The sequence below is a fragment of the Gobius niger genome (genome assembly GCF_951799975.1).
Source record: "Gobius niger genome assembly, chromosome: 2".
Taxonomy (NCBI): Eukaryota; Metazoa; Chordata; class Actinopteri; order Gobiiformes; family Gobiidae; genus Gobius; species Gobius niger.
In genome coordinates, this window is record NC_136853.1 from 40,362,009 (window position 1) to 40,376,263 (window position 14,255).

Sequence of the window (14,255 nt, forward strand, 5' to 3'; positions counted from 1 at the left end):
AAATCAGTCGGAGCAGCGCGTTTGATTAGAGGCTCGTGTTTGAGCAGGTTTTGGGCACGCACGCACACACATACACACACGCCCACACACGCACACATCGGCCTGTTTGGATGCGCGCGCACACATACATACACACACGCACGAACACACACACACACGAGCGCACACACACATCGCCCTGTTTGGATGCGCGCACACGCACGGCAGTCAGATCTCGTGCACTCGCGTTTTTGTGACAGCGGGTTGTCCTCGGACAGCAGCACCACCAACCACGCACACACTCAGTACTGTCGCCAGGCTTCCTGGTGTTCCCAAACGGTCTCCCATCCCAGTCCTAACCAGGCCCTTCCCTGCTTAGCTTCAAAGCCGGTATGAGAAATAAACATGGCGGCGCCCAGGCGGCGGCCATTGAGATTGCGTTTTCTATAATAGATGGTCACGTTTATATAGCGCCTTTCTACCTTCTACCTGCTTTAGGCACTCAAAGCTTTACATCAAGGAACCACTCACAGGCTCATTCATGAACAAATGTTCGCAGACACTGGAATTAAGGTGTGTGAAGTGTCTTGCCCAAGGACACAATGACTGTGCACCTGCAGGATTCGAACTGCCAACCCTCCAGTCACAAGACGAGCCATTCTGCTGTCTGCGCCACTGTCGGCCCAGTACAAAGACTTATTCCTAACTGCGTCTCTGCGTAATTTCCATTCCATTTAAAAAGAGGAACATTTCGTACTTTTCAGCGCAAATTTTGGTTGCCTAAACTTCTGCATGCCACTTTAGTCCATGTAAAGCTGTCAGTTAGGCCAGTAGTTCCTAACCTGGGGGGCGGGCCTCCCCGGGGGGGTGCCTGGGATTGCAGGGGCGCCGAGAGCTTTTCCTGGTCAGAGGGTCGGGTCATAAGTGATGTCATCTGAGTAATGATATGTTTAAAAATCATCAAATATGTCTGAGAAAAAAACTACAGTTGCATTAAACACTCCAATTCCAGCTTGTTTTATTGAAATATATACTTAACAATAAAAGGGCGGGGGCTTCAAGGAAAAAAAGGTTGGGATTCACTGAAACAGGCAATGCGCCAGAGTGCTGCCAACTGTGTTACCATAGATATTAGCAGCATTACTTACGCATAAACAAACCAATAAAACTGTGATGGGACAGGCGATCAATTTGCTACCTGGGGCTATAACTTTAAAAAAAGTCAAAGATCCACAGCTCTCTCTCTGACACGTGTGTGCATATTTAAACAAAGCCAAGGGAACTGTGTTACAATGGTGTTTTTATTGTGTGAAACATACGTTTTATAAATAGCAGTTTATGATTTGTGCGTAGTTGATATATCACTTGATTGGCATCAAATTTGTTTAATGTTGTATCAGTTCTTTTGTGCGGTTCAGTTCTGAGTCTTCCACACTTTCTTCTACCAAAAATTCTTTTGGAAATATCCGTTTAGATAACTGTGACACAAGAAGAATAGTTGCAAAAGTGATGAGGACTATAGCGGTACGAAAAGGAAGCACATGTTGCCTGTATCCGCCGTCTAGTGTCTTGTCCCAGGGCAGGGGGAGCACAGAGGGGAGACCCAGCATAGGTTCCCCGACCAGAGCTCGCAGCAGGAGGCCCAACACAAAACCACAGCAGGCCCCATAGTGGTTCACCCAGCGGGACAGGAAGAGGGTGCAGATGACCTGGGGCGTCATTATTGAGTATAGCAAGTCTGCACTGAAGAGCCAAAACACTACCACGGAGTAGGTGGTTGTGGCCAGCAGCGCCCCCACCAGGCCACACAGGACAATGGACGCTCGCATCACCAACACGATGCTCTTCTCTGATGCCTGAAGGACAAAGCAATTAACCCTGGTCACCACTAACAACCCCACCTGATGTGACTGTACCTTTTTATAGAGGATGTTCTTGTAGACATTTCTGGAGATTTGTGAGGCAGCTGACAGAAGAACAGAGTCCACTGAAGACATGACTGCTGCAGCGAGTGCCCCCATACCGATCAGAGAGACGAAGAAAGGACAGAGCTGCTGAAGAGCTATTGGCAAGATGAGACCAGCCTTTCCCTGCTCGTAAGGACTGGGCGACCCAAAGGAGGTCTGGTTCCAATCTGAGAAAAGCACATACACCAACAATGAAAAACTGCGTCTCATACACAACTACACAGTCAAATAATTACCCACCTGTGGATGCAGCCACCGCTCCGACAAGGATTGATGGGAGTCCCAGAAAAGGACACAAAGCTGCTCCAGCGAAACATGTGAATTTAGCCTGAGCATCTGAGGCCGCAGAAAGCACTCTTTGGTAAAATGTCTGATAGCAAATACCTCCAATGGCCTTGTGAAAAACAAAACAATCAAACATTTCTTTAAAGATGACTGCCATTGTTTAAAAGCTATCAAAAATTGACAGGTATATAACTCACAAGTAAGAGCAGGTCATCCACCCAGACACCTGCATCCTCCAGCTTTATTTCACCAATCCACGGTTCCTGGTATATTCTATGTACTGCAGTCTCTCCAATGTCGCTGAAGTAAGCACTTGTCAGGACAAAAGGCACACAAAGCCACTGAGGATTGAAAATGAACAAAATGCTAACAGACGAACAAACAAAACAAGCAAAACATCAATTATGTTTATAGTGGTCTATAAACATAATAGTCCTAAACATAGTGTTCATACCAAACCAAAGAGCATGAACACGAGCTGTATGACATCAGTATAGGCCACAGAGTAGAGTCCTCCCAATACGGTGTAAACAATCGCCACGACAGCAGAGACGGTGACAGAGAGGTACAGGGATATATCCATCATCACACTCACTGTTGCTCCTGTTCAAAGCATTACAGAAAAGGTCAGGTTTGGTTCATATAGAGACCTGTAATATACTTGTGACTTACCGAGGGCACCTAGAATACAGGCCACCCAAAAGATATCTGCTAAGAGAGCAGGAATAAACAGCACTGCAGCGAGTGTGTTTCCGTATTTCTCCTGAAATGGGTCCATCAGCGTCACATACTTCTGTGACCTCATAGGCTTAACAAAAAACAATCCACCTGCAAATCCAAATCTACATTATTATGAAATCAGGATGACAGTGTTAGAGAAAAAACTGAGTGGTCCGAAAGGGTGTAGGTGAAGAACAGGCAGGAGACTGGATATCTTATGCAGGAGAGGTTTATTACCATCGGTGCGGGACCCGGAGACATGAACTCAAGACATTGTGCTAGTGTGACCATTCAAGTCTGGCGATGCTTCCACAGGAAGAGGGATAAGGCAACCTCCGTTGTGCGTCATGCTGATAAGGAAGCCAAAACATACCGTGCCTGAGAGCCAAGGTTATGGCTAGATAACAGAGATGGTGTGACCGTACAGCATGACCCAATGTTATGACTAGTAATTAACTTGCATTCTCTAACAGAGCATAATACTTTCTTTAACCGTGTGATCTGAAAATGTTTGTAGGGACTGATAATAATAACGTAATAACGGCCAATAATGTAATAAAATAGTTCAGTGCAAAACGTAACGCATTTCTGTAAGTTATTAATATTGGAGAGCTTTTTCCAGCATCAACAGTTTAAAATGGAAAATAAAGGGTAACATTTCCACATTAGTGTATAATATTCATGCCACATTTGCTCATTATCCTAGAGCAATATCTTTTAATGCAGCTTGTTGGGGAACTATGGCAGTGCCAGCTGTGCTTGAAGGGATATTTCAGGATTTTTGACACAGGGCCTCATTTCCTAGTTATCCAGAGTGTTGCTGATACCTGGAGATATTTTTTTTGCAATTCATGCAGTTCTTATGTTTGAAGAGTTTCGTGGCGCTAGGCTAATGCAAGGCTAGTGCATGTCTATGGTATCAACTAGCCTGCATTAAAAACAGTCTTACGCACTCCACAGTGCACCTGAGGCAAATCACTTATAACGCCGGACTAACCATATAAATCTGTGTGTATGTATAAAGTGTATGACCTTGTATCACATGAATTATCGCATTTTGAGGGACTATTTTCTAGCAGATCACTCCGCCACTGCATAGCTTATACAAACACGAAGCAGATGCTGCTTAAATATAAGGTATTTTATATGCAAAATGGTTAAAATTATTCACTAGGAAATGAGGCCCTATGTCAAAAATCCTGAAATATCCCTTTAATAAGTTTCATTTGTTTTGGATTGGGAAGGGTAAAATGACTGAAGTAAACATTTATCACTACAACTGCCATCCGTACAAACTGTTTCTCATAAAAATGTCAAATACAATTAATTGGTGCATTTTAGTGATATGGGGAAAAGCTTTTTAGTGTGAGGTAGGAGCACGTGAATATTGCATAGCTCCAAAAAACATTGTTTTTACATTATTAATTGCACTTTATAATGTTTGTTGTACAGCACTTTGGGCAGATGTAGCCGTTTCTAAATGTGCTAAATAAAGTTGACATTGACATACATTGTAAATATAAACATGGTGCATTTTTATTACATGATCGGCTTCTTTCATATAAACTTGGGGGAAATTATTTTTGCTATCGTCTATTATTACATTATTAGCAGTTATTACTTTACCGGTTCCTACAAGGTTTATTATCAAGTTGAGTCAGAATCTCTACAGTGACCTTTCTAAACAAAAGTGCTTAAGTTCTGGTTATAGATAGGAGCAACATCTCGACACTTTTGCCGAGTCCCCCGTCCCCCCCCGGGTGAAACAAAAGAAGGATTATTGTAGCAGATAGGACATCTCGAGGGCTGCCGGGCATCTCGACTTTCTCCTTATACACACACATCAGGCCACGGGGTGCTGCCGCCCGGCCCTGCAGCGAAGAACACAGAGAACCCGCGAGCTCTGACTATACTGAGACGTTGCGAAAGACGGAAAGATGCAGGTGCTGTGAGGGTCATGTGGAGCGTGGAGGTGCTGGTGCAGGCAGTTGTGGGAAAAAGAGAAACACCCGTCGAGATTTACGTAACAGTTCAATAATGGTAAAAAAAAAAGGGGGGCACAAGTAAGAAAGAAGAAAAGGGGAGCAGGAAGAAAAAGAGAAAAAATAGACTTAAAGTGCATAATACACAATTTTTAACACAATTATATTTAAGGTTTTGCTAAAGATTGTACCCAGCTTTCTTTAGTTTCACAGTTTTTGTGAAGTTTATAGTTGCACCTATTGGATGCCGACAGGAAGTGACAAAGCAGAAGGTAAACAATTTTAAACCGTTGCCGTGCCGACCATGTTAAGTCAATGGGAAATGAGTCAAACTGCTGTGGAATGTTACGATCTTCTCTGTCACTTCCTGTCAGCAGCTTAACGGTTCTAATAAAAACAACTTTACTGCGGGGCGGATCCAGAGGGGTGGCACGGGATTGCAGCTGCCACCCCCATTACTCTAAAAGCTACTTGGGTGCTTACAGAGGCTCACTCTCAGTACTTTTTTGACAGGACAAAAGAACTACAACAACCTTAAAAACTAAATAAGGAGCCAGGTGCCAACTCCTGTGGCCCCAAAGATGGTGTATTTTTTTTCTTCACAAAAGTTTAAATTTCACTTGAGTTAGAAACCCTCTACTTATATTATGGACAGTGCTATCATTTCGGGAGGCTGCATCAAAAAGGAAAAATTGCGATCAAGCAAAACTAGCGTACACCCCGCTATAAACATTCAACACTGTAAAATGAGTTGCCGCCCCAGAAATGATCCCTGACCCTGCTTGCCACCCCGTGATTTTTTTTCTTGGTCCGCCCCTGCTTTTCTACCCAACATTTTTTCATTAAAATTGCTACTTCACTGAAATAAAAATGGTAATTGTGCAACTGATGAACTTGCAACTGATGTTGTCCTTCTAAATAAGTCATATTTTTATATTATAAAAGTCTTAAAAACCTGTCATATGCACTTTAAATCCCTGGCAAGTGGGGCCACAAAGTGTAAAAAGTTAGCACAAATGATGGTATATAGTTCGGGAATGTGATGTCATATCGCTAAGCATTACAGGATTAGCAGCAATTGTAAACTGTGTGTTGTGATGTATTTATCAGCAGTAACTCAGCAACTAATGGAGGTCTTTCCACAGCTTTTTTCTCCACTCTTTATACTGTTTTTAGCTAATGTTAGTCTATAGAGTTCGGGAGATTCCACAGTTACCATGGAGATCTGCCGTCTTTGCAGCTGTTAGCATACATTTCCATTGCAGGTATGTCTATTTTGTTTCATGATGTCACCCCAGTATTGTTTGTAAATATCCCTATATCAGACCCAACTATGTGAATGTAAGGTAAGCATGCACATTTATGACGATTCTCTCGAAATCTCTATCAGCCTCAACTACATCTAAATACATAAAGTCACCAACTATACGTTTAATAAAAGGAACCTGCCAAAGGACAAAGTGGAACAAAAGTCTGTTTTGTTTTTATTATTTCATTTGTCGAATACACTTCAAAATGTAATGTAAAAGAAGTAAAATTATTATTTATTTATTTTGAAGTATGCTAACAGCTGCAAAGATGGCGAATCTCCATGGTAACTGTGGAACATGGAATTATTCCCGAACTCTAGCATCTGTGCCTCAACTGACAGCACTAAAGAAAATGATTTCTCGATTTTATTTATTCAACTGCTCTGTTGTTATAGTTAATTGGTGACAATTGTGGAATAAAAATGATCGCAAATGGATGTTAAAATGTCTTTGTAGAAATGCGTTTTACGCTAACTTGGGCTGAGCTGGTCAGAGTCTAGGGCCGTTTTTTTTCCAGTTACGATCCGATTCCGCGCCCGGTGAAGGCTCACTACAGGCGGGGAAATCTTTTTTTTTTTAATTGAACAATTATATCAATGATACACACATGTATGCCAGGAGGTAAACAATTTAAATAATAATAAAGAAAAAAAAAAGAAAAAAAGACACAAAAATGACGGGGAAATGTCTCCACATGGTGGCCGACCATGTACGTGTCGTGCCTTTTGTGACTTCTTTAATCGGTAAATATTCATCTTACTAAACGTGCTCAACATTAGGCCTATAATGATTCCCTGGGTCTTAAAAGTCACGTTAGCATTAGCAATAGCAGCTAGGAGATTTGAAGCATTTCTTTCGCTTTCACCATCTAGAAAACTACACCGTAGACGGCATGATTTCTACTTAATGATATAGACAGAATAAAAGCCGTTTAAAAGTGTTGACTGTCATCTATCATCAGATTTCTTCGCCATCTTTTCATATTTGACTGACATTTTCGCTCAGTTGATGCCCATCAATGTCCACGGACGAGAGCGTCTCGTGCGTCTGTTTCACCCACAGGAGGCGGTAACCTTCTCAGTGACGTAGACGTTGCTCCCATCTCCAGGCTCGTGATAGGCCAATGATGAAATTTATTTATAAGCATATTTAGGAATAGTGACCCAAAATGCTGCGTTTAAGAGAGGCGTCATAATTAGAATATGGGCTAAAGCGCACACAAAGGAAGGCTACTGAATAAATAAATGTAAAAATATAATCCAGCTCAATCTTAACATTAAAACCAAACTGGACTAGGACTTGCGTTCAAAAGAGACGCCCGGCATCCCAACTCCCCCATCGAATGAATGAAACCTGGGGTCGGCTGGAAAATCCACATTGTTTAAAAAAAAAAAAAATGTCCAAGCAAACGTGTGGGGGGATGTAACTCACCAATCAGCATATTCACCGAGAAGGCAAGAGGTCCCACTGCCCACAACAGTCCTTTTGTGGGATTGTAGACCAGCTCTGCAGTGCCCAAAATATAGCCACCTCCAACCCAAGTGGCTGTGAGAAAAAAACGCAGTCAGGAAAGAGCGCAACACACAGTCATTCATTTACAACACATGATCAAGAACAAAGCCCATATCTCTCTACCTGTCATTGTGAAGATGCTGACCCAAATATTCAGATTTCTTCCGCCGACCATCGTAACTTCGCTTAGCCTTCCAGCGCATTTTTTCACCTCATGTCTGGACTTCCTTGACGCCCAGATGCCAGTGCAAAGAACAATAATGTAAAATATTCCAATGGACAAGAGCCCCGGCCAGTTCACAGCCATTTCTACCAAAAAAATAAAATAATGTGGCTAGATCTACGCGTCTTGTGGGAGGAAGGAAAAAAAAATTGCTCCCTGCTGAACGCGGCAACGTGACCGGTTATGCAAACATAGTTTTACGTTTCGTCGGCAAAAGCCAAGGCATACATACATCCACCTCGTATTTCCTTTGTTACCGCTACCTTACACTGCAAGCTGGATTGTCGCGAGATCTGTATTTTCAGGTCTCAGCGGGCCTTCAAATTAAAAGTCTTCATTTCTATGGTCTTTGCGCCGTGTCAGTTCAGAGAGATGATGGATGCTGTGGGTACTGACCGAAACAATCAAGCATTTATCGCCTTTGATACATAACTATACACATGTTTTTTTTTAATCGGCATGATAAAATGGATTGGATGGAAATTAAAATAGACAAATTAGAACAAATATGTAATGCAAAAAAAGGTCCGCACAGCAGTAGGAGCTCCCAATTTTTTATTTACACACACCATATCAGAACTTTTATACATTTTTACTGTTCATTTTTGGATCCAGCACCCAGCTTTACCTTATTTGGATGTGCGTTTCTGTACAGAACAAATGCATAACTGTAATAGATACAGACGGCATCTCTGGAATCGCCCATATATGGTCATGTTTGAAAACAGTTAAGGGGGAAAACAATTTTGAAAAAATGTAAACTTTCTCTAATTATTCAAAAACTACTTTAACAAATGCTGAATTATGAATATAGTTTTCTACTAAATAAAGATACAAAGACATGGAGAGGAGCAAAGTGATTCAACAGCCCATAAATACATAAATAACGGAGAATGGGGCTAATGCTAACGGTTAGCTAGCGCTAGCTACAACTGCGTTTTTTTCACTTCTACTGAACAATCTGCCGTGAATAAATATCCATATGGACCAGATTTACACTTGACTATATTTGCATGTGATCAATAAGTTCATATTCCACCATAAAATGGCTAAAAACAGTGAAAAATTGTGTTTCCCAAAAGATTCTATTTTCCCCCTCTGCGAAGCCACGCCCCCCTATGACGAGATGCCGTCTGTGTTTCATAAAAGTGAATGGCAAAAAAAATAACATCGTCAAATTGAACTGCGGTAATGATTTGCTTCCCTGTCACTCCTTAAAGCCACACCGCGTAGAATTTTACCCAATAAATCACAATGAAATACAGGCATTTATTTTAAAACAGATACAGTTACCATGGAGATCTGCCATAGATACGGACGGCATCTCTGGAATCGGCCATATATGGTCATGTTTAAAAAGGGGGAAACAATGTGGAGGAAAATCTAAACTTTCTTTAATTATTCAAAAACTACTTTAACAAACACTAAAATATGAATATACTATTTCTACTAAATAAAGATACAAAGACATGGAGTGGAGCAAAGTGGTTCAACAGCCCATAAAAACATAAATAACGGAGAATGCTAACTTGATGCTACATGTTAGCATCGGTAACAAGCAACAGTTAGCTAGCGCTAGCTACAACTGCGTTTTTTTTCGCTTCTACTGACCATCTGCTGTGAGAAAAATATCCATAAGGGCCCAATTTACACTTGACTTTATTTATATGTAATAAATAAGTTCATATTCAACCAGAAAATGGTTAAAAAGAGTGGGAAATTGTGTTTTTCTAAAGATTCTATTTTCCCACTCGGCGAAGCCACGCCCCCTTCTATGAGGAGATGCCTTCTGTATCTATCTTTGCAGCTGTTAGCATACATTTCCATTGACTAACATTAGCTAAAAACAGTATAAAAAGTGGAGAAAGCAGTCGTGGAACAGCTCCGTAAGCTGCTGAGCTACTGCTGGTAAATACATCTAACTCACTGTGGTGTCCATGTGCTTCAATGCGAAAGTTAAATGCGAAAGTTAAAGCAGTATTTTAACTTTTAAAATCTCCATCCCCATAATGCTTAGCGATATGAGGTCACATTCCCGAACTATATAAGCAACAGGGTTTGAGATTTAAACAGGCCTAGTCCTCATCCAAATCCATTCTTTGATCACCCACTGCACTAATAACATTTACTGTTTCGACTATACTGATGGGAACAGTATAGTCCAAAATGTTACACAGTGTGCCTTTAAAGACTCTCGTGATATTTGTCTCTTGGGTAAAAATGTCTCTAAATATGTGTAGTTCTAAATTGAGCAGCTGACATTTTTATATTGTGAGGAATATGTTAACTATATGGACAACCATACGGACAATGTATGACCAGCTTTGACATGCTCTATTGTCTGGTATGCCTTTTGCAGAACTTTATAAATTATTCTTTATATATACTTTTTTCACTTTATTTTGTGATATTATGTTCTTGAAATGTGTTCATAGAATAACACATACTCAAAAGTCAAGCAGTTGGTGTTTGATTGCACATATGTTGACTCACACAGCCTTTGCATGGATATAAAAAAATATACAGTCGCCATCTTCTCGTACAAACTGCAATGACTCAACTACAAACAGGAAGTGGTAGAAAATAGCACCACATTTGGCCAACTGTTGAAGACAACGGGTTTGTCTTTCGTTTTACTTGAATTCAATCCTGTTTGAAAAACAAATGAGAGAACAATAATTTCCCTTTGGGACAATAAAAGGCTTTATCCAACTCAGCTTAAGGCGCGGAGTATTGTCTCACTGCCCTGGGTTTCTCATAACTGTTTTTCCACCACTGTCTGTAACAGGAGTACTGGCTGCTGCTTCAAAGGCTTCAGGATCATGTTCACCACCAGGGCTCTAACATGTACTACACATCACAACTGGCTTTTATCAAGACTTCTTTTGTTATATTTAAGGAGAATAGCTATGCGACCGCCAAAGCAGAGTTATAGGTAAGGAAAATTTATTTAGCAACAAATGTTAGTGCAACTAAGATTTCCATTGATTATGTCTTCATCAATGGACCCTTAGCTTATGTACTTCTTTTGTAAAAAAAAAAAAAAAAAATGATGATAAGTTTGAAGATTTGTCTACAACTTCTGATGCTGCTGGGGAGGCTGATCTACAATCGAAGTGTGATGCAGCGTTGTCTTCTAGAAAGCACTTTTCCTAACTTTACCGCTGTGGCTGGGTCGCCTTTCTATTTCAACATCCTAAGGCATACTGTGAAGCATAAGAGAGATCTGCAGGTGAGCACAAAATGTACAGTGGTGTAAATACTGGTTGTGTTCAGGGCCGGATTTAAGTAAAATGAGTGCCGGGACTAAAGTTTTTTCAGGACCCCCCAAAATCATCTGTACATATATTGTATGTCTGTCTGTCGGATTTCTCTCTCTACAGGATAAATGAATGATTTCAAAATTTGAACATGCAGAAGTAACATCTTAAAGGGACTATACCTTTTCCTCCCCCTACATGTTTCAACAATGTCCTCATGTGTAGAATGAGCTCAGACCTGTTCACCACAACTGCCTCTAAAATCCTGCACTGTCACTCAGAAAGGTGTGAATTCGGGTCCGAAGTGCCGTCATGCACGAGCTTAATATAGAAGGTGCAGTTACACGTATGACCTGAGGTGGCAGTAGCGAGTATACAATGGCTAACTTGCATATAGCCCCCTTAAACATAGTACTAGTTTAGAAAAAAAAGAGGCAAATTTGTCAGAAAAAAAAACCTATAATATGATGACCCAAATCTGAGCTCTGTGGCCCTCGCGGAAGAACCTTTGCTACTGCCAGACTGGTTGGGGGACACATTTAAAGAGGGGGGGGTTTGGAGGTCCTCCCACAGAGATCTTTGTTTTTCTCAAAGGTGCATTTTGGTGCATTTTCATGTATTTTAACAGACCAATAGGCACATATTTTTCCCCAATGTCACCTCAATGAAATTGGCTCAGCCCTTGTTTAGTCCTGGTTTATTCATTCTCGGGTAAAAAAAAATCATCTGATAAATGTGAGCGAGTCTGCAAAGAGAGAGGGAACTAGTTTACAACCTGCACTGAGCACGCATTTTTCTCCGTATGCCCATGGGCCCTTCAACCTGCTGGGCCCTTGGACTTAGCCCCTGTAAGCCCCTGCATAAATCCGGCCTTGGTTGTATTGGGTGGTTAAACGGGTAGGAGCTTTTGTCTTTTTTAGCAGAGTAAGCCAACACAACCTTAATATTACAAATGAATAAGATAAATATAGTATAGAATCAATGCAAACAATGTCTAAAGATATGTTTTTTTATCACAGATTTCCCTGACCAGTGGGAAACCCCTGCCTTCCTGGGTGGTGTACACACATCATAGTGGGTATTTAGTGGGACTTGCTCTCGCTGAGGATTCTGGGATCCATCACCTTCAAATAAGTGTCATCAATCACAACTGCACCGCCGATTTCTACGTGCATGTCCTCAATGCAACGGCGGATTCTGTACAAAGGTGAGTTTTGTTAAAAGCGCATTTGCAACTTTTTAATGTGAAAAAAAAAAGAGTTGATATTAGTGCGTTTCTGACCTTTCAGTCGCCCAGTGGCTGTATGGGTGGTTACGGTTTCTACGGTTTCTTGTAGGTTTAATGGATGGAATGTACAGTGTGTTGCATAAGTATGGGCCCCCCTTTAACTTTGACATTTTGCCACACTATGGACCATAAACATAAATATATTTAATTGAAATTTTATGTGAAGGACACACACTAAGTGACACACAACCGTGAAGTGAAATGAAATTAATAAAAACTGAAAAGTGTGATGTGCATAAGTACCGGCCCCCTTTCCTTTTAGTGCAAACAATTGCCTTCAGAAGTTGCTTAATGATTTCTAAATGACCACATGTTGATCCAATGACTAAACAGAGTCTACCTGTGTGTAATCCACTGTCAGTTCAAATACAGCTGCTCTGTGATGGTCTCAGAGGTCTGTGAAGAGACTATTGTGGAGCAGAAGCATGACGAAGTCCAAGAACACACCAGACAGGCCCTGGATAAAGTTATTAAGAAGTATAAAGCTGGGTAAGATTATAAAAACATTTCCAAAGCTTTGAACATCTCTCAAAGTGCAGTTAAATACACCATCCAGGAATGGAAAGACTCTGGCATCACTGCAAACCTACCAAGACCCGGCCGTCCTCCTAAACTTACTGACCGAACAAGGACAGCACTGACCAGAGATGTTACCAAGAAGCTTATGATGATGAACTGCACTTTTTAACTGCATTTTAGATATCAAATTCTGGATGGCAGAAAACCTTCTCCAGCTTAACCAGGACAGAATTGAAATGTTAATCATCGGCCCTGAGAGAAACTTTTACCCAAACTACAGTCACTGTCTATTAATCCTTCCTCACCGGTGAAGAATCTGGGTGTGATCTTCGACTCTGAGCTGGCGTTTATTCCACACATTAGGAATATCACAAAGATAGGTTTCTACCATCTAAAGAACATAGCCAGAGTCCGCCCCATTCTCACTCGGGCCAACACGGAGACGCTCATGCATGCTTTTATCACCAGTCATATCGACTACTGTAATGCCCTGCTCTCTGGTCTTCCCAAAAAGAGTATCTCAGGTTGACAACTTTTACAAAATTCAGCAGCTCGTGTCCTGACGAAGACCAGGAGGCGGGACCACATTACACCGGTTTTTGAATCGCTGCATTGGCTCCCCGTGTGTGTCTGGATCGCTTTTAAAGTTCTTTTAATGGTTTTTAAATGTCTTAATGGTCTGGGTCCTTCTTATCTTTCAGAACTGCTTTTACCTTATGAACCTTCTCGGCCCCTTCGCTCCTCCAGCAGGGGTCTCCTAGTTATTCCTAAAGTCAACAAAAAGACTCATGGTGAGGCGTCTTTCCAATATTACGGCCCTCTGGAACGACCTGAGGAGGAGCTCAGGGCTGCAGAGAACGTTCATGTTTTTAAGAGCAGGCTCAAGACCCACCTTTTTAACTTAGCCTTTAACTGACTAATCTATTTATTTAATCCTAGTATATAAAATATATATATGGGAGGTTGTCCCAAGCGCATTGTTTTATATGTTGTAATCTGTAAAGCACTTTGTGATACCTTTTGGTATGAAAAGCGCTTTATAAATAAAGTTTGATTGATTGATTGAAATATGGCCTTTATGACAGAGTGGCATTTTAAAAGAAAACCATAAGAAGTCCCGTTTGCCATAAGTTTTTTATTTATTAAAAAAAAAAATCTAAATCATGTATACATTTCATTTCACTTCATGATTGTGTGTCACCTAGTGTGT

General features: G+C 41.1%; 1 protein-coding gene across 1 annotated transcript; it reads right to left on the reverse strand.

Annotated features, from left to right (window-relative positions):
* Positions 1-1,254: 1,254 nt before the first annotated feature.
* Positions 1,255-8,274, reverse strand: LOC306960132 (high affinity choline transporter 1-like). The gene is made up of 8 exons (XM_079552470.1): positions 7,879-8,274; positions 7,675-7,788; positions 2,904-3,059; positions 2,686-2,834; positions 2,429-2,572; positions 2,187-2,340; positions 1,896-2,113; positions 1,255-1,835 (listed from the first exon to the last, which is right to left on the reverse strand). The coding sequence occupies exons 1-8, from the start codon at positions 8,060-8,062 to the stop codon at positions 1,365-1,367; spliced, it is 1,590 nt and encodes a 529-aa protein (XP_079408596.1). The 5' UTR covers positions 8,063-8,274; the 3' UTR covers positions 1,255-1,364.
* Positions 8,275-14,255: the final 5,981 nt, after the last annotated feature.